The sequence below is a fragment of the Corticium candelabrum genome, chromosome 2 (assembly GCF_963422355.1).
Source record: "Corticium candelabrum chromosome 2, ooCorCand1.1, whole genome shotgun sequence".
NCBI classification, from domain to species: Eukaryota; Metazoa; Porifera; class Homoscleromorpha; order Homosclerophorida; family Plakinidae; genus Corticium; species Corticium candelabrum.
Window position 1 is genome coordinate 6,409,973 of NC_085086.1, and position 18,516 is coordinate 6,428,488.

The 18,516-nt window shown below is 39.7% G+C and overlaps 1 protein-coding gene across 2 annotated transcripts; it reads left to right on the plus strand.

Annotated features, from left to right (window-relative positions):
- The first annotated feature begins 2,310 nt into the window (after nucleotides 1–2,310).
- Nucleotides 2,311–9,349, plus strand: LOC134198557 (sushi, von Willebrand factor type A, EGF and pentraxin domain-containing protein 1-like). Of its 2 annotated transcripts, XM_062667972.1 has the most exons (15): nucleotides 2,311–2,357; nucleotides 2,428–2,868; nucleotides 3,606–4,124; nucleotides 4,200–4,262; nucleotides 4,614–4,808; nucleotides 4,876–5,073; nucleotides 5,291–5,458; nucleotides 5,623–5,796; nucleotides 6,140–6,310; nucleotides 6,447–6,647; nucleotides 6,709–6,885; nucleotides 7,307–7,477; nucleotides 7,540–7,734; nucleotides 7,791–7,967; nucleotides 8,930–9,349. In XM_062667972.1, exons 1-15 carry the CDS (start codon nucleotides 2,351–2,353, stop codon nucleotides 9,181–9,183), a joined length of 3,111 nt encoding a protein of 1,036 aa, XP_062523956.1. In that variant the 5' UTR covers nucleotides 2,311–2,350; the 3' UTR covers nucleotides 9,184–9,349. The 2 variants fall into 2 exon arrangements, with proteins under 2 accessions (XP_062523956.1, XP_062523955.1); XM_062667971.1 differs by having other exon boundaries at nucleotides 3,606–4,262.
- Nucleotides 9,350–18,516: the final 9,167 nt, after the last annotated feature.

The window sequence follows — 18,516 nt, forward strand, 5'->3', positions numbered from 1 at the left end:
GTTAGCTCCTCTGTCACCATCAGACTTGGTGATTGCAATTATGCTTCATTGGAGAATAATGCTATGCAGATCATGGTAACTGTACTCAGGTTACCTAGTGGGCAGTCTTTTCGACTAACTGTCATCTATAGATCACCATCTGTTTCAGTTGATACTGTCTTAGAAATAATGACCAATCTGTTAAGTAGTAACAAATATCCTGACATGGTGTCAATTATTATGGGCGATTTCAATGAAGATTTGTTACAAAAAACAGACTCCAAACTAGCAAGTCTCATAAATCAATTTGGATAGTCTTCATTGGTACACACTCCTACTACAGACAAGGCTACTCTTATAGACCATATTTACTGCAATAATTTAACACCAGAATGTGTTGACATTTGCAGATGTGTACTACTCACGCCATGATGTCATCTTTTTCTCCATACCACTGTCCTAAACAGTTGCATTAATAGAACACTTGGTTGCTTTTCTTTCTGGCATTGTGAATAGCTGAAAAAGTAGCTTGTAACTACTTTTAATGTTTATAGAACCATGACAACCAGTGATAATCATATATAGAATAATTAACATACTTGCTTGGTAAATAGGTTCTGAACATTAACTGTAGTAATAGAGTTAGAATTGGAGTCAGAGTATATTGGGAAACACGTTGGCTGAATCAGTACATCAATTTGTTGCTGATAGCTAGTGTAGTTCTATTATTTTATGTAGTAACAAGCTCAGTAATAGATCACATTCTGCCAGCTGTGTTTGCCTTACACACTTTACCTTGTTATGCTCTTACTATAGTAATACCAGGCAGTCACGTGACCTACCTCAACCTCGACCTGTGGTCATTTCAATAATGCTACTTGTATATTATTCACATCATGCGTTTCTGTCACACGATTTTGTCATAGCGCGACTAATTACCTTTAAGGTGCATACCAGCCGAGGGTTTACACTTCTAGTGCTTCTTCATTATCTTGGTTTAGCTTAATTGCTATTCTTGACACTTGCTGTGCATTCACTCGACTGTAATATCCTGGCTTCTCGTCTATCACGTGCAGACGGTTGAAGGCCTCAGTTCAAAAGGTCTTTTCGAACTCAAAACTTGATTATATACCTGATCAATATTTTACTACGTAACGCTAACGACGCTTCAAATTGATCTACAATGACCAAGTCACGTATGACGGCATCGCAACTCACGCAATCATGCCCAACGAAGGTCATTTATTTGCAAAACTGTTGCAGATATAGTAAAATTTTTATTTCTGTACAATTCCTCATTTTGGGTAACTTGAAAAGTGACTATCCACCAATTTTGCGTTGGCGAACAAACAGATGGTATCGGTAATCCGATGCCACACACAATCCTGACAGGCTCTCTGTAAGAGTACGGTAAACTCCATGCATATCTAGTACAAGGAGACCGACACTTACTACAAGATGTTGATGAACAACTGATCGCCATTAGCACGAATGGTTGCATTTTCTGAGCCGATCGTGATACCGGCAGTTGAGCCTACAAATTGATAAGCAGTCCCAGTAACTAAATAGCTAACAGACATCAACACAGACTATTTCGTTGCCACAGATTATCTAAATTTTGACATAGCTATCATCATCGTCATAAAGGACATATTGAAACATTATGACGAGCGTTGTGGTGTAGTATCTGGACGGCCTGTAAAGATATCATGTCATGTCTACTGCGGTCGAGGTATCAGGTTGCCTTTCCGTGGCACATTTCTAAACTAGCTGAAGTTTGAATTCACTAGACGCTGCACGCAACGTGGTTGTCGTTTCTACGCATTTCTACAAGTAGTAACGCCGCTTTCAAAGTACAATTTGTAGCCGGTGAGTAGACGCACGTGGGAGGGCCGGAAGTCCCGCAATTAGAATCGAGCACCGTGAACTACGCTAATTAATTAAGTAACTAAAGCTCGTCTAGATACAGCACGACTAAACACAAAGCATAAGACAACTGCATCAGTGTTGTAGTCTACAGCAAAGTCGACGCATTTTTCTTACTACCTACTTCGGCTCCGTTTCCTCGACGTAAAAGAGGTGAGACAGCTTGATTACGCGTAATGCCTAGAGTGTTCCATGATATCTGGTTGTTATGCACTACTAGTACATGTTTGTTTACGTTTGTGGAGCGAGCATGAGCTTTAGCCGTGTATGTCTGGAATTTTATTATGGTCGACCTCTCTCGAAGGGACTCATCTCCGTTTGTAACATTGTTGTTTAGATAGTATCTCTTTCTGTAGAAGTCTGCAAAATGATCTATCATTCACTGTCACTGCTACTAGTACTGCTAGGAATCGCGATTTCGGTACCGGGTGACCTAGCGTCGTCCATGTCGGGTAAATATTTTGTGCAATACAATTCATGTTGTGTTTGTCATGCTAGCCCACAACTTACTTCCGTTTCTAGGTGATCAATCTGTTGTAGACTTCAAAGCATACCTAGGAGATGCTAGAGTCATCCTGCATCCCGAGTCATCAAATCCAGCCTACGCCAACTCTGCTCTGAAAGCAATAGATGGAAAATTTTCTCGAGACATTCAAGACTGCGCCAATACAGACATTACAATTCAAAAGAAAACATTTACAGTTACAATGTCCAGAACATATCCAATCAAAGCAGTTCGACTGTATCTTCCAGATGTTCAAGACATCAGTATTTTCAATGGGTTGATGGTTAAGACTGGAAGTAACAGTCAAGAATGGCACAATTGTGGGGCCAGTTATGATGCTGCTACAATGAGCCGATTTCCTCTTTTTGAATGCGGATTCTACAACGATCAAGTTGTGTCAGTGGAATTAAATAACAGCTATTCAAGTCTTTCATTATGCGAACTCGAAGTCTACTATGGTTAGTTTTTGTTCCAATTTCTGTGTTAATTTCTTTTCATGTACGAATAAGTATTCTTCCAGCAAATCTCAATATTTCAATCATGTACTACAATTTTACCTGATCTACACACACGCACGCACGCACACATTCACGCAAACACGCAAACACGCAGACAGACAGACAGACCAACAGATACAGACACAGAAACACAAAGACAGAGACACAAACACACAGACACACACACACACACACACACACACACACACACACACACACACACACACGGGCAGACAGACACTCACCCATGCACGCACGCACACACACACACACACACACACACACACACACACACACACACACACACACATATATATATATATATATATATATATATATATATATATATATACGCGCAATACACAAAGCATAGTTATAACCAACACGCTTTCTTACATTTGTGAACACTGTTGTTTGTCCGTTTATTAGACAAAGGTCAAATTAATCTGTTGGGGGGTTTGTGTGTACTTGCACAATCGGGTTAACGTACGTATTATGCATGCTATATTATTTTACATTACCGGTTTGTTTATGTATTGGTTGCTTGTTTCTATTATTGATTGCATATTTAATTGTGTCTATTTCGTTTGGGATTTGAACGAAATATATTTAGAGCAAGGAGTTGCAATTATTTTTTACTTTTGTAATGTAAATTTATTGGAGACATTTGTTTTATTACAGTTGGCTCTTTCGTTTAGGTTCTCGACTCAATTTACAAGCTATAGGTGTTACCGCAGATATATATCCTGAGACTTTTGCTGACAACTTGGGTGAAGGCAAAGCTGAAAATGCTATTGATGGGTTTGCTCATATTGGAGAAACAGGTGTTGCTGGTGCTACTTATTGTGCTGTGGGCCCTTTTGGGGCTGAAAACATCCGCTCGTCATATCTGCGTATTGATCTAAGAACTGATTGGGTTGTTAAAGCAGTTGGATTATTCCTCAGAGATGGTAGCGATAGACAATATTTGCAAAACGGTCTTCAAGTACGTGTAAGTGCAGAACCAGAGTTAGAAAATTCAAGTCAATGTGGAAGAAGCTATCACTACACGAAGAATGGCATAAACCCAGTATTTCGATGCAACAAGCCGACTAGATATATATGGACTGTTCTCAAAGGGATCATACAAGTGTGTGAAATTGAGGTTTTTGGTGGTGTTGTGGGAGAAAGGGATAAAGTATTGAACTCTTGCTCTTATCCAAGTTCAATCCTAGACGGTAACCTGACTTTGAGTGGCTTGACAGTCGGTAGTGTAGCAACGTATCAGTGCAATGACGGACTTTACTTGATAGGACCTTCGCAAATAGAGTGTGAAGCTACTGGAAGTTGGAGCCACCTACCACCACTTTGTACAAGTAAACTAAACGCATTATTTGTTTTCATGTTTCTTGTTAATTGTGAAGTACGTTATACTGTGTCGGCTTTCAGTCTTACCAACTCAGCTGCCTGTCAGTTTGTGTGTCTTCTTCTTTCTAAAAGGGTGTATGTGTATCTGTATATGTTTGTATTTATATATAGGCTTTACGTATGTATGTATGTGTGTCTACTTATCTACCTACTTATGGCAAAGTTGACATTTTCCCGATTTTTCCACTTTCAATGATATCTGTTCCTTGCACGTACGTGTCATGGCAGCCATTCTGTTGTTGTTGTAGTTGACGGCCTATTAACAATACATTTTGTATTTAAATTGTAATGTTTACTAGATGTTTGTCCTGATCTTGCAAATATCTCCAACGGGCAAATACGTTATTATAGCGGCTTTACGTCAAGAGATTTTGCTGCATTCACCTGCGAAGACGGCTACTCTCTGGAAGGTCCATCAACCATTGAATGCCTATTTAGCAATAATAGCAATACTTCCACGTGGAATAGTAATCCACCCAAATGTGTTAGAAACGGTAACGTATCGGATAGTTATTCTTATAAAATATGTGCATTTCTTTGATATTAATTAATTATTAATAGGTGCGATCTGTGAATTTCCTGTCACACCAGCCAACGGAGAGATAATCATTGAACGTTTTCTTGAAACTGAAAGAGGACTGAAAGTGCCTCGAGCAATTCGCTACGAATGTAAGAGAGGCTTTGTCGCTTCTGGTAGTGGTGGATTCAGAATGTGTAGAGCGACTGGGATTTGGTCCAGTAATCCGATCATCTGCAAACGTAAGTCAACTTTATAGAGTCAACTTTAGAGTTGTTAGAAATGGTTTCAAGTTACAAAAATTTGAATACACAGACACACACACACACACACACACACACACACACACGCACACACGCACGCACGCACACACAAACTCACCATTCCACAATTACTGTTTTGCTTGCCTTATTATCTTTGTAGTAAACGCAAGTAACCGTGTCATGTTCAATTTTACAGCTGTTCATTGTGGCGCTCCACAACTAATAAACGGCGGCTACCAAATGCAGAACGACACTTATGGGGAAATAGCAACATTTCACTGCAATCAAGGCTATAAGTTAATCGGTGAAGTTACCGGCACTTGCACAGAGACAGGAGAATGGAGTTCTACCAGATCATGTAAACGTACGTAAAACATCAAAATCTACCCTCTATTACTATTACCTATTACAATTAAATTTGAAATACAAGATAGGGATTTGCTTATATTGTACAGCTGCTGTAATGTTAATGTAATTCGGACTGCTTTGTGCATTTGTCTGTTTTTCTATAAATCTTTTCAATTTTAGCTGTCAGGTGTAGAAGGCCTCCCTACGATTATATCATGATAATGCGATCAACCAATACCACGTACAGAGGAATAGCAAGCTTTTCTTGCCCTGTGGGATATAATCTGATTGGAGAAAAGACTTCACAATGCTTGGAGACGGGAGAATGGAGTGCTTCTACGCCGAGATGCCAAAGTATGTTATAGCCATTTATAGAAGGTCACAAATTTTGTTGGTTCCGATGTTTAAATTATAATGTGTTGGCAGAAACTGACTGTTCCTACTAAACAATAGCATGAACATCAAAATTTTATGTATATTACTTATAGAATAATGATTAACTTAATTGAGTTATTTTTACTTTCTCTTGTACAAGATTTTTCATTTCTGAAACATTATTTAATGACGCATTCAACAAAATCAGAGAACTTTTCACTCATCTTGCATCGCTAAAACACCATTAGTTACAGTTACAAAGTCAATCTAATACGATGTATTTATATATAAGCGTTAATAATGTTTCAATCTTTCTTCATAGTTGTAAGTTGTGGTGAACCTCCAATTCCAAGCAATGCTGTTATTACTGGAAAATACACATATAACTCAAGAGCTTTCGTAACGTGTAACAATGGTTATAAGTTGTCTGGGTCATATCGACTCACATGCAACAGCAATGGGGCATGGAATGATGCGCCAGGAGTTTGTACAGGTGAGAGCATCATTGTAAGTTAGTTGTGCCTGCTATTATTGTAAAGATACGAGAATAGATTTCTAGTCTAGCAGAGTTCATATTGTATTTATCCGAATAATAATAATATAGACTGTTCATTTGGTTCTGTTTACAGAAACACGTTGTTTTCCTCTAACGGCTCTTACTCATGGCTCAATTAATTCGACAAGCGGACGAAAATTTGAATTCAAAGTTGGAGCAACTCTGGAATTTTCATGCAGTGTCGGGTACGATCTCGTTGGATCAACATCTTTAGAATGCACTCAGGAAACAAATAAAGACGCCAGATGGAGCCACAAAGTTCCTTCCTGCACAGGTGCAATATATAAAATAGCAATATCTTTTTGCGTTTACTAAACGCTTTGATCTCTATGTAGCGAAACAGTGTCCACAGCTTACTGCTCCTGTCCATGGCTACATAAGAGGATCAAATAATCGTCATCCTAACAGCGTTTATTTTGGATGTGACTTTGGATATATAATCTCTAATGGCAGTAGTAAACTGACATGTGGTCATACTGGACAGTGGAATGGAATAGTGCCCCATTGTATAAGTAAGATTTGATATATTGTTGGAAACAAAGGTTGCATGGACAGGAACGTCCTAAAGTGGTGTACAAATATATAGAAAAACAATCAAACAAAAACCATTAAATATCAAATACGCAAACAGTCAGGCAGCTAGAGACTGGCAGACAATGAGGAATCTGACCAAACAGACGAGCAGATAACAAACACCCTAACAGAAACTGACATAAACTACCACATAGACGTAGAAACAAGCACATATTAAACAGAGTTACTAATTCAGAAGAGAATCAGACAAGAGAAAGTTAGTTATTGCTATCCAAAATGTCACATATTAGTACAAAGACGTAGGTACATACATACTTTACAGTCGAAATAGATAGATCTAAGTATTGACTAAAAGGCAGATAGGAATGTTTGTCCGTTAAGACCTGTTTTCTATTGTAGAGGTGAAATGTGTATCACCAGTTGAAGCAAGTAACCTAAACTGTACTGGAGGATATCAATTTGGAGATCAACTTAATTGCGCATGCCCGTATGGCTTCGTTCTGATTGGCCATGCTACACTTCAATGCACAGGAAGCGGACAATGGACAGCTCAAATCCCGCAATGCCAACGTAAGCAACTGCACCGAAGCGTACTTCAAACATTTACTGTAACTAATGATTCTATTCTACAGAGGTGGTATGTAGACATCCGAGTCTGCCAACAAACGGTGCCTACGTCAACGTACGTTCATTTTACGTTGGGGGCAATGCTACGTACTCGTGTGGCAGCGGGTACGATCTGGTTGGCTCGAAACAAAGAACATGCAAACAACTTTTGGAAAACTCTGCAGTTGGATTCTGGGACGGACATCCGCCACACTGTACACGTACGTCTAGTTTTGGTAACAGCAAAGTGTAGAACTGAACTTGCTAATATTTTTAGCTAAACGATGCAGTGTACCTAAAGATCCTGTCAATGGCATAGTAATGGGAACGAATTTTTATTATCCGTACTCCATTGAATATCAATGTCACTTTGGGTTCGAAGAAGAGTCTGGAAACGTTAAACGAACATGTGATTCAACAGGCCAATGGAGTGGACTACCTTTAGTTTGTCAGGGTAAGTGAAAAAGTCTTTGTGTCGTCGTTATATATGAGACGTCTGTACTGACGGTTTCTAAAATCTACATAATATTATTCTATGAAATAATGGAAGTGTGTGTTTGACGTCACGGATTATAGCGTGGCTGCAAAGCCATTCAGAAGTGGCAAGGCAAACCAAACAGGATTGATACATATGTCATTGTACGTTAGTCCTAACGTACCTTGGATGATTTTAAGATATGTCCGTCAGGCAGTCAGAAATACGAAAAATTTTCGCTCTTTAGTAACTTGCAAAATTCTCGACAAAGTCAATCTCTATACCGCAGAGGTTGCATAATCTTTCACGTTTCAAGCAAAGCTTTGAGGATCACTTGAGTTATTTCAAAACAGATGTCTTTTCTACAACATTAACAGACTTTCGAGTTCTGTTTTGAAGATTCCAAGGCTTCAAATTTCTTGCAATTTAGCTTGTTTTTTTACGAATTGTGAAGTGCTGTCTTCAATAGAATATATGATGTTTTTGTAGTGACGTCATTTCATCCTATAGCTCCTATCTATAGGTATCAGACTTCCCACTTCGACTCGAGCAAGATCAATTTTGTCATTATTACTTTCTTAAATATTTTCACTCATTGCTTTTTCCATACGCTCTTTATGAAGTAAACTCAAAAAGGTTTTTGTCTGAAAGATAAAATTTTGCGCAGTAAAAGTGAGAAGTGTGGTTATGAAAACCGGAAATTTGAAAAGCCGTGGCCAGTTAATCTTAACAATAACAAAAATAGTAATATTAATTATTATTTACAGTCAATTATTGTGGTTTAAGCTTTTACACAATATACCTATAATGCACCACTGTTAGGTGTGCGACCCTTTTGATCTCCCTGATTTTTTCGCTTTACTGTCTGTATATCTGTTCTTTTAGTTACGCTTGTCTTGCATCTTATTTGTTTTCACTCTCACAATCTTTGTCGTTTACAGATGTATGCATGAGTTTGCGATCGAGATGCTCTGAAATAGAAAAATGTATTGTTGGCTCGAACGGACAAGGCTTGTGTGTTTGCAAAGATCATTCTTATTGTTCACAAGAATCTGATCCAGTATGTGCTACTGATGGACAGACATACCTGAACGAATGCTTCTTGAAGATAACAGCTTGTAACTTGCGTTTGTCTGACTTGCAAATAGTAGCTAAGGGACATTGCAAACCTAGCAACTCGATAACAACGCGTTAGCTCTTGTGTAGACGTGACTGTAGATAATAATTTTGGAATTCCATTGTGTTAATGTGTTTGGAATACCGACTAACCGAGGTCAATTTGGAAATCACATCTGTTTTTGTGATTTATCTCTACTAAACGTCTCAATGTATTGCTGTAGCATAAAAATAACATGTTTATATTTACGCCTTAATTGAACCAAATTCTAGAACTGGTTGAAAATTTACGTTTAGTTGTCACTTGGTGATAGCGCGAGCATTTCACAACCTCTTATTGTACGGATAGCGGCGAAAATTGGAGAGTTAGTTTGGTGTGGTAAAACCCGGAGAAACATTTCACGTATGTCAAACATGCAGGCGCAATTTTACCGTGACCGACCCGGATCCGGGAATTTTTGAAAGAGGGGGTTGACCTGGTAGCAGTTATTTATTTCATAACTAATTTTCTTTTTTCTAATAAAATTATTTATGGCTTAAGTTGACTACTAACTTGATAGGTTTAGTCAACTTGACTCGTATGTAATGTAAATACCTATAGCAAAAATCTATACATCAGCAGCATTAAATTAATTGATCGGGCTCTTACATACTGAAATGGTCTAGTTTGCATAGTCTTAAGATAGTCTGTCTAGAATGTTCTGGAGCTCATCTGTGGTAGCAGAAGCAGAACGTTATTGCAATCTGACCAGATAGCATGCGTAAAGACAGCAGACATCACATACACATTTTCCTAATATATATATGTCTGGCTGTGAGATTCTGCACTCTCTTCGATTCCTTTCGCCACGCCTATTGGAAAAGTGAGGTTTGTAACCCCCTGAATCTCATCTAGATCCGAGTCTGCGTGATATTTCGTGACTACTTCGGCAACAGTTATATACATATATATTATATATTGCGCGATTGGTTGAAATTAAAGCTATAGAACGTAGTGGAGAGAAGCAACTGGTGGGGCGAGAGCTTTCAGTCAGCTGTATACTGTTCACCACTCTTGCCTACTTTGCCAATAGCAGTTGAGACAAATTCGTAGAGGCAGTAGCTTTTGCATCTACTTTGCCTACGGTCGGGGGAATGTGGCACGCGGATTGTTGCAAAATTCACGCTCAATATAGATGCGAAAGCACAATCTTAGGTGTGGTTGAATCGCATATAAATGATCTACAGTTTATGAGTATCGAATAACGTTACCCTTGCTCTCGCCAAAATGTGCCCAGAAATTCGTGTCTAGTGTTGTTCCGTCGTAAATATCTCTTCACAGGAATTTAGTACCAATTTATATTTGAATCTGATAGGTGACATTAAAATGTAGAAATGATTATAAATTATGAGTATTTAAGAAATGCAAGCATTGATGGCATCATCTGAATAGTGTTCGTTTTCGCAACCAATCACATTTAGGGCAAATACCAGCATGAGACGAAGAAAATACGTGTTCCAAGTATTGTGCATCTCTGACATAGTGTACAGGACTATGTAAGCCGTCATTTCTACTGTACATATTTAGAAGATGAACGATTTAGTGAATAGATTTGAGTTTCAGTGATCTAGCTACGGTCACAGAGTAAAGATCTGATACGTTATACTTGTATAGTTTAGATCAACGTTTATAAATACATCTTTAATAATGCAATACCTTCTTATAGTCATCGAGATCTGAAAACAATGTGACACTACCACGACTACAAGAACTGTAGATGCGAGGAGCATGCGCGGAAGGGTAGTAGAGAGAGTCCTTACACCTTCTTGACAGGTCGACAACACCCACTATCAACTGATTTGAGATGCTTAACTACTCTTGGTAAAAAATCAAAGCGATGAAGACGCCAGAAACGTAAAAAACTGGGACCACAGCTGCAAGTTTTCCACGAGCTATTCCCATGCAGATTTAGGCGCGACATACAAAGCAATTGAGTTTAGAACAAAATTCTAGACTAGCTATAGTCAACTTTTATATAGATGTGATAGGTGTGTATATCCACTCACGGTCTCTCTAAAATCCAAGATGCACGCTACATATAGATTGACTTCCTTCTCATTGCAATGGATAACGCTGCATGCTAGACCTAGATACAAGTTTGAGCTGCATACTCTATATAAGAATAAAACGTAAATTTTCTAGGTACAGTGTTTATATGCACGTATACATGCGACAGGTATTTCTAAAACAACAAATTTTAGAAAGTCGAGGCTTTCAATACAGTCATTCGCATTAAGATGTCCAATCAATGCAAAAAAACGCCCATTCCATGCAGAAATTGTCAATTTTAGCTGTACGTCACATACGTGATCTATGCAGACTTGTCTGCTTCCTGTGAGTTCTACATGCAAGTTTTTGATTTTCCACTCTTCCTTTTGACCTGTGGTCTCAGCTCATTGTTGTCTCCTCAAATCTATCTTCTTTTCGCATGCCATGCAGTGGTAACATTATACTTGCATGGATCTCTCATTTGTTGCCAATGTGTGGTTTCTTATTCTATTATAAAATCCAATCCTCCGCTCTAAAGTGTGGCCAAACCTAAGAGCGCTTACAATCGGTTGCTATTTTATATTTCATCTGCTAGACTCGAACTGATTCAGCCAAGGAAGGGTCATTTGCCACAAGTGCATTCTGCCGCAGCACACTTAGATATAGGTGTTCGAAATTGTCATTCTGTCATTATTTTTGCAGGTGCCTTATAGGTGGTTGCATGATCAGAGGCTATGATATGACACCACAATGCTAAAAAGAGAGTGTCTAATATGCACCAATTTGGTGTTTAGTGATGCAACTATTTATCCACTTAAAAGGGGTGCTGGGTGAGCACCATATTTAGACCACCGCATTGAAGTGCCGATGAAACACTATTTTGTCTTCTGAGAACACCACCTAGAAGTGTTTCCTGAGCACTTGCATGGAGAACATAACGGATACGCGTCCAAATTCGTCGTAAACTAGATCGTTTGCACAGCACAGACCTTAATCAGACAGAATAACAACTTTCAGTGCAATTAAATCTACTCGACCAACTTTATTCCAAATCAGCAACTCTAGCAATGTTCAAGCCACTCTAGGTGTTAACTAGCTAATCACCTTCAAGAATGTGTCAAATTGTCTAGAGAACAAGTAAAGCGGCAAAAGATGTTCGTGCACATAGTGACTCCAGCGTTAGATAGAATGGCTTTATTCTCTCAGGATATGCCATATTAAAAATGAAATGGGCTCCCAAAAGTAGTCCAGCCAGATCGGTTGTGTTCTAACTTTCCACAACTACTTGGCCTTTAGCGGTTAGAAAGTGCTGAACCGCTGATGACTGCTTACTGGTGGATGTTAGGATCGTTGACCACTTTGATAATTGAGTCACTTCTATATTGACATCATCAGATGGCTGAGACGAAGAAAAACATTGAATGACACTTCCACTCACAACAGAATGTGTTGGCTTACATGTATATCTTCAAAATGACATTCGTGATGAAGTAGCCTTCTGCTTGGTGAAATCGCAACACTTCCTTCAGAAGGCGGTTGAATTTTTTTACAGTGCCATTTCCTTGCTGGTGATAGGTTGCTGTCTTAATATGATGCACACCATGACGTTGTAAAACTCTGTGATTCGTAGGAAACGAATTGAGGCCCATTGTCACTGATCACATCATTTGGTAAGCCCCATCGTGCGTATAACTCTTTGTGAAAGTCAATTACAACAGCTGACGTGACGTGAGGAAAAACCCCTTAATTTTTGAACATTTTAGTGCAGATCATAGACTACAATAAGAAATCGCTGAGTCTGCTTTACAGCGACAAGTTCTCCAAATATATCAATCTGGATATTTTCCAAAGGTTGGAATTGCCAAGCGATTTTAGTAACAAACTTCGTTCCAACATACACAATACGCCACAACACACACACACACACACACACACACACACACACACACACACACACACACACACACACCAATCTGGATAAATGATCATAGTCACAAGTCATAAAATGGTTCTATTTATCTTTACTTTAGCAATCGAAAGAAGTTGGTGCCTTAACACAATTTTCTCAGACGGTGATCTGTCGTGTGTTTGTCATTAATTGTTCTTCAAATTAATTGAACTCTTCTAAACAATTATCTTCTTCATAAAAGTATTGTGCAAGACTTGTCACTGTCACGAGATATCATGAATGCTAGGCCAGCTAATTTGCTCGATTCCAGTTACAAGAGCGCTCAATGTCTGTGACTTACAGTTTTGAAACTGACGTTAGAGTAACATTGTCCATAAATTGTTAGTAGTGCTTATCTAACCCTACTAATTAACCAGTTTCATTGAAAGAGTCTCTTGGGACTGTTTTGCACTAACTTTTGGTCAACTGATCAGCTTGCGTTATAATAATTTGTACAAAGTTTGAGGTAAACCATATCCAGTAGGTGAATGATATTTGTCAAAACAGCCTAGTTCTGACAACTCTGACACTTTGTTCAAACTGATAGTAATTGTATAGTAATGAATGAATGAATTTAATTAATTAATTAATGGATTTTCTTGTTATCAAACATAACACAATTACCACTCAGGTTACATGCATACACGCACATACGTACACACTACACAAACGACAATATGGCATACAAAAACTCAAAACAATAACCTATCTAACATCGTATAATCTTACCACCTCATGCAACCCCATAATTAATTTATCCATAAATAAGACATTACTTTATTCCTTAATAAAACTATTGTAATACACTACTATAAAAATTCGTACTCTATCAATTACTATTCACTTACTTATTTCGTTAGAATATGGCAGTGCGTCGAAAAGTAACTATCCGGGTACTTAACAGAGTATACGGGCTGTTACTGGTTCTCAAAATGGCGCACCCCACGCTACGATCTTTTGTGCATTCGATGTGGCTCTTTCTAGGCATTGTTTGTTAAGATCAGTTTAGTTTTGGGTTGTAATACTCGAAGGTACTTAGGAGTTGTCCTTCATTCCTCGCGAGGGTGCGGTTTGTGATAGGTGCATGCGTTTGAGATGTAACTAGGTTACGCCGTTTCACAGAACGTGTTTTCTCGTTCAGAGCGGTCACAGTGGGGTTTCATTTCGGAATATCCTTTATTTCGTGGGCCTTTTCGTATGAGTTGGTGTTCTGGGTGCCGAGTGCACGGCGGCTCTGCATTTCCAGTCGTTGCAGAGGCGAACCGACTCCGTAGTATTTAGTTTCGATGACTTGGTGTGTTAATTACCTAGGTACAGTCCATGGGAAGTGTAGTTTCAATGTTATCGGTCTCTCGTGTAGGTAGTCACGTGATCTAATTCTATTTGTAGACGTTCAATCGGGTCCACATCCTATGTTTATTGGCGTAACTGAACACACAATGAAAGAATAGTTAATGAACCACGCAGTTTTGAGTGACTACTAAGCGTGTAATAGGTCTAATATTTGCAGTATACGATACGTAATTAGGACGGCTCGATTTTAGTAAAAGTGAATTGATCCAATCGTTGCTCTCTCATATTTCACTGATTTCTGGTTCAAGGGCGCACTGTTGCTCGTTCAGGTACAGACATGGGCATAATTATGGAGCTACCCCCATATCAGCTGAGGCATGGAAATCACAATTGCAGATTTATGAATATACCTGCTGACCTGCTGATTCTACATTAAATCATGCTATTTGGGTATTTATATTGTTCTAATTGGACGCTTTCACAACCCGTAGCTACAAATGATTAGAGAATGACCAGACTAACCACCGCCACCACACATTACCACGTCCAAACCGTTTATGTTGTGACGTCACAAGAGCAGACTCACAATATGCAAGTAAACTGAAACGTCCGGTCTCTTCTGACATACTTTCTTATTGTTTAGAAGCTTTTTTAAAACAATTTCTATTATTAACTTTCAAATTGATTGAACGGACAGCAAGTAGCAGCCATGTAGCCAGTAGGTCACACATGATCACTTCCAATCTCAGATATGTGGATGGCACAATCAGAGCCATTACCTCACCATTATGACTTGTTTTAGTTTACTAAAAAGTGCAGCTGTCGCTGTAGATGCTTGTACTTGCAGTGTCTGAGAAAGTTCAATAATTTTTAAATCTAGGTCACATACTCATGGTGGCTCCATAATTATGCCCATTTCTGAATTTTTGTGCAAAATCATAAGTTATCCTAAACTATCCTCATATAAATATTCGTTATCAGTAATGAGAACTGATGACCTGCATTTGGAGAATCATATATATATATATATATCTTATAACCGGTTATTTTGCGGTCTTAAATTTTTTAGGTTGCAGAGTTTTAATTACTGTGAATTAAATTTCTGCGTTTTAACCAGGAAATCAGATGCTTGTACATTAATTTGACACGGTATATTAATTCCACATCAAAGTGCCTACTACCTATTAATAGGTGCACTTTGCCACAAGAAGGCTTATTCATCACTAACTATTTTTTCGTGTCTTCACTGGAGATCGCCACTACCAGTTACAGCTTCCACTATGCCAGCTTCCTTGAATCCATTTTGGACCATGGTGTCATTTCTCTTGAAGTAGTCACACGCTGAGACAATCCAGCTAGCTTCAAGTTCTTTCAGATTGACAATCTTATGTCAAGTCTCAGTGCATCTGAATTGCATCCATTCAGCTGCTCTTTCACAACTAAGGCGAACCATTGGGTGAATTTGCTCCTTGATTGTCTTATTGACACCAAGTCAACAGGCTGGAGGAGATCTGTGCAGTTGTTTGGAACCCTAGGACAGCCAAAAGATTGTTTATGTATGATTTGATCTCAGAACCTTTGTGACCCTTGAAGGCATCAAGAGAACGAGTCCTGGATGAACCTGTTAGAGGCCCATTGCTGTTCGAACAGAGGAAACATGTACAATATTGATGTTGTTGATCAGTCGGATCGTTGTCTCACGGTTTACTCAGTGATTGGGTGTGTGCTATATATCGAAACTGGGGGAAACAGGTAGAAAGGTTGACATCTTTCTATTGTGCCAGTATACAGGATTTGCACGGGAAGGGCTTCAGCAGTCATTGCTATAGCTACTGTAGCAGTAATTTGGCAGTTGTCTTCTAGTCCTGCAGTGGAAATTCTCCTACTGCCTTCTTCATCCATTGTCCAGTTTAATGAAGAAACAATACTGAGACCTACATGTGTCATTCTAATTGATAATTAACTTGGAAGGAATTTGTTTCTGAACAAACATTGCTATACAAGCAAGAAATCTGTGTTTCACCTGTTGAAACTCGAACTCAGACAATGTGGTACCACGACGTTAGACGGTGTTCATCCTATTCATAAGAAAAGCTGCCTAGGTCTTGGTTAGAGTGACTTGCCCTCCGTGTTCTTTTAGGAAAGTCTCTTCTTTAGCCGTGACGGTTCCAGTAGCAGCAGCGAAAACAACAGCAGGTGTCGCAGAAGTGCCAGCCTTTCTCAATGCCTTGACAAACTTCTGTACATCTTCATCAATGTCTCCCAGTATCAGAGATCGTCCACGCTTCTTGTTGCAGTGCACGAAACTTCAAGAGGACCAGACTTAACTTCCTAGCTCAGATATCATTGCCTGAATAGGCAAACAGTGCTTTCACAAGTTTCAGGAATCGCGCCTTGAAACTTGAGGATTGTTGACTTGATTCTGTGTTCATCTGCATGGCGACCAATTTTGGGCTCGCTGCTCATGGGAGAAGAATTTTTACCGCTTTTGTATTGGTTCAGTTGTACCGGTATCTGTGCCCTGTTCTTGTTTATCGGTTTTCTCACTAATCACACGGGATACAGCGAAGTTTGCTTCGCTCGTGGTTTCATCTCCTATGCCCGTCTTCATTGTTGTAGGACGGATTCTGAAATATGTACGTATGTGTGATATGTGTAGCTTTGATATCGGTATACACTTACACGCGAGCAGTCAGTATTGAGAGGCTGAACTGTATTACCACTAAAACAGATTGAACAGAACTAGAGACAACGCAGACTATAGTCCAACCGCAAAGATATGATACGATACAATCAACAATGTAACTAATTAACGTATAAAGCAAACATTACATTTCCCACATTTTCGTCAGACAATTAAAATTACAGAAAACGAATTGAACGTAAACACTTAACGGAACGAAGTCACAAATGATTTGAAACGATCTGGAGAAACGATGTTACGCTTTGGCCGATCTGATGAAGTCGAGCTCTGAATCTGAGATGACGTGATCTGTTGTGAAGAATTACGTCCTTCATCCGCTGTTGTGGCCCATTTTCTTCGGAAGGCGTGGACACCTGTTGAGTGGTGTTTGCTCTGTCTGGCTGCGCGTGTCCGTCGTGTGTGTCGGATGTCTGGACGTCATCATCAATCTTGGCATAGTCGTTTTCGGTGGCTGACGTCTCGATAACATTGTCCCTTTCTTTCTCTGCGCATACTGGCTTAGTCAGTTGAGCGTTGCGCTTGAGCTGTACGTTTTCAGGAGACTGAAGAACCAGCTGATTGCCGTGACGAGAAACAATAGTGTAGGGATCCGAAGAAGGTGGGGCTAAGCTTGTTGATACGAGTTGGATTTCAAACAAGAACTTTGTCACCTTCCGAGATGGAATGGTCTGCTGCGCGATTTGATTGGTCAGCAATGTCCTTTGATGTTTTGTTTGCAGGCAGATTCACGGTCACGAACAATGGTGTCATCAAATACCGTGTCAGTGATTTTGGGTAGCTTGCTGCGCATCGGACGGCGGAAGAGTAGCTCAGCGGGACTGATACTAGTTGTTGAATGCGGAGTTGACCGATAAGCGAGAAGAAATCGTCGTAACTCGGCCTGTCAGGGCTTTCTTTTAAGGTGAGCGACCTTGATAACTTTGAGCATTGTACTGTTCTGGCGTTCTACTTTCCCATTTGCACTTGGCCAAAGAGGTGTGTTCCGGCGATGTTAAATTCCTAGCTCGTGCAGGAAAGCAATGAACTCGGCTGCGATGAACTGTGGGCCGTAATCGGTGCATATGCTTAGCGGGATGCCGTAGCGTGCGAAATGGATGTTGAGACGGTTGATGACGGATTGTGCGGTAGTGGACCGGAGAATGTCAACCTCGAAATAGCGGCTGTTGTAATCTACGGTGACGAGCAGAGTCTCGCCTGTCGGTAGAGGTCCAAGGAGGTTCGTAGCGAGGTCTTCCCAAGGTCCTTCTGGCAACCCCGTTGATTTGACTGGAGCCGGAAGAAGTGGTTGGCTGACAGCTTGGCAGCTGAGGCAAGCTTTGCATGTCATATCGCCTTGGCGATCGATTGCAGGCCACCAAACTTTAGAGCGGAGGCGTTCTTTGCTTTTCACAATCCCTTGGTGACATTCATTGGCTAACATAAGGATGCGGTCACGGTA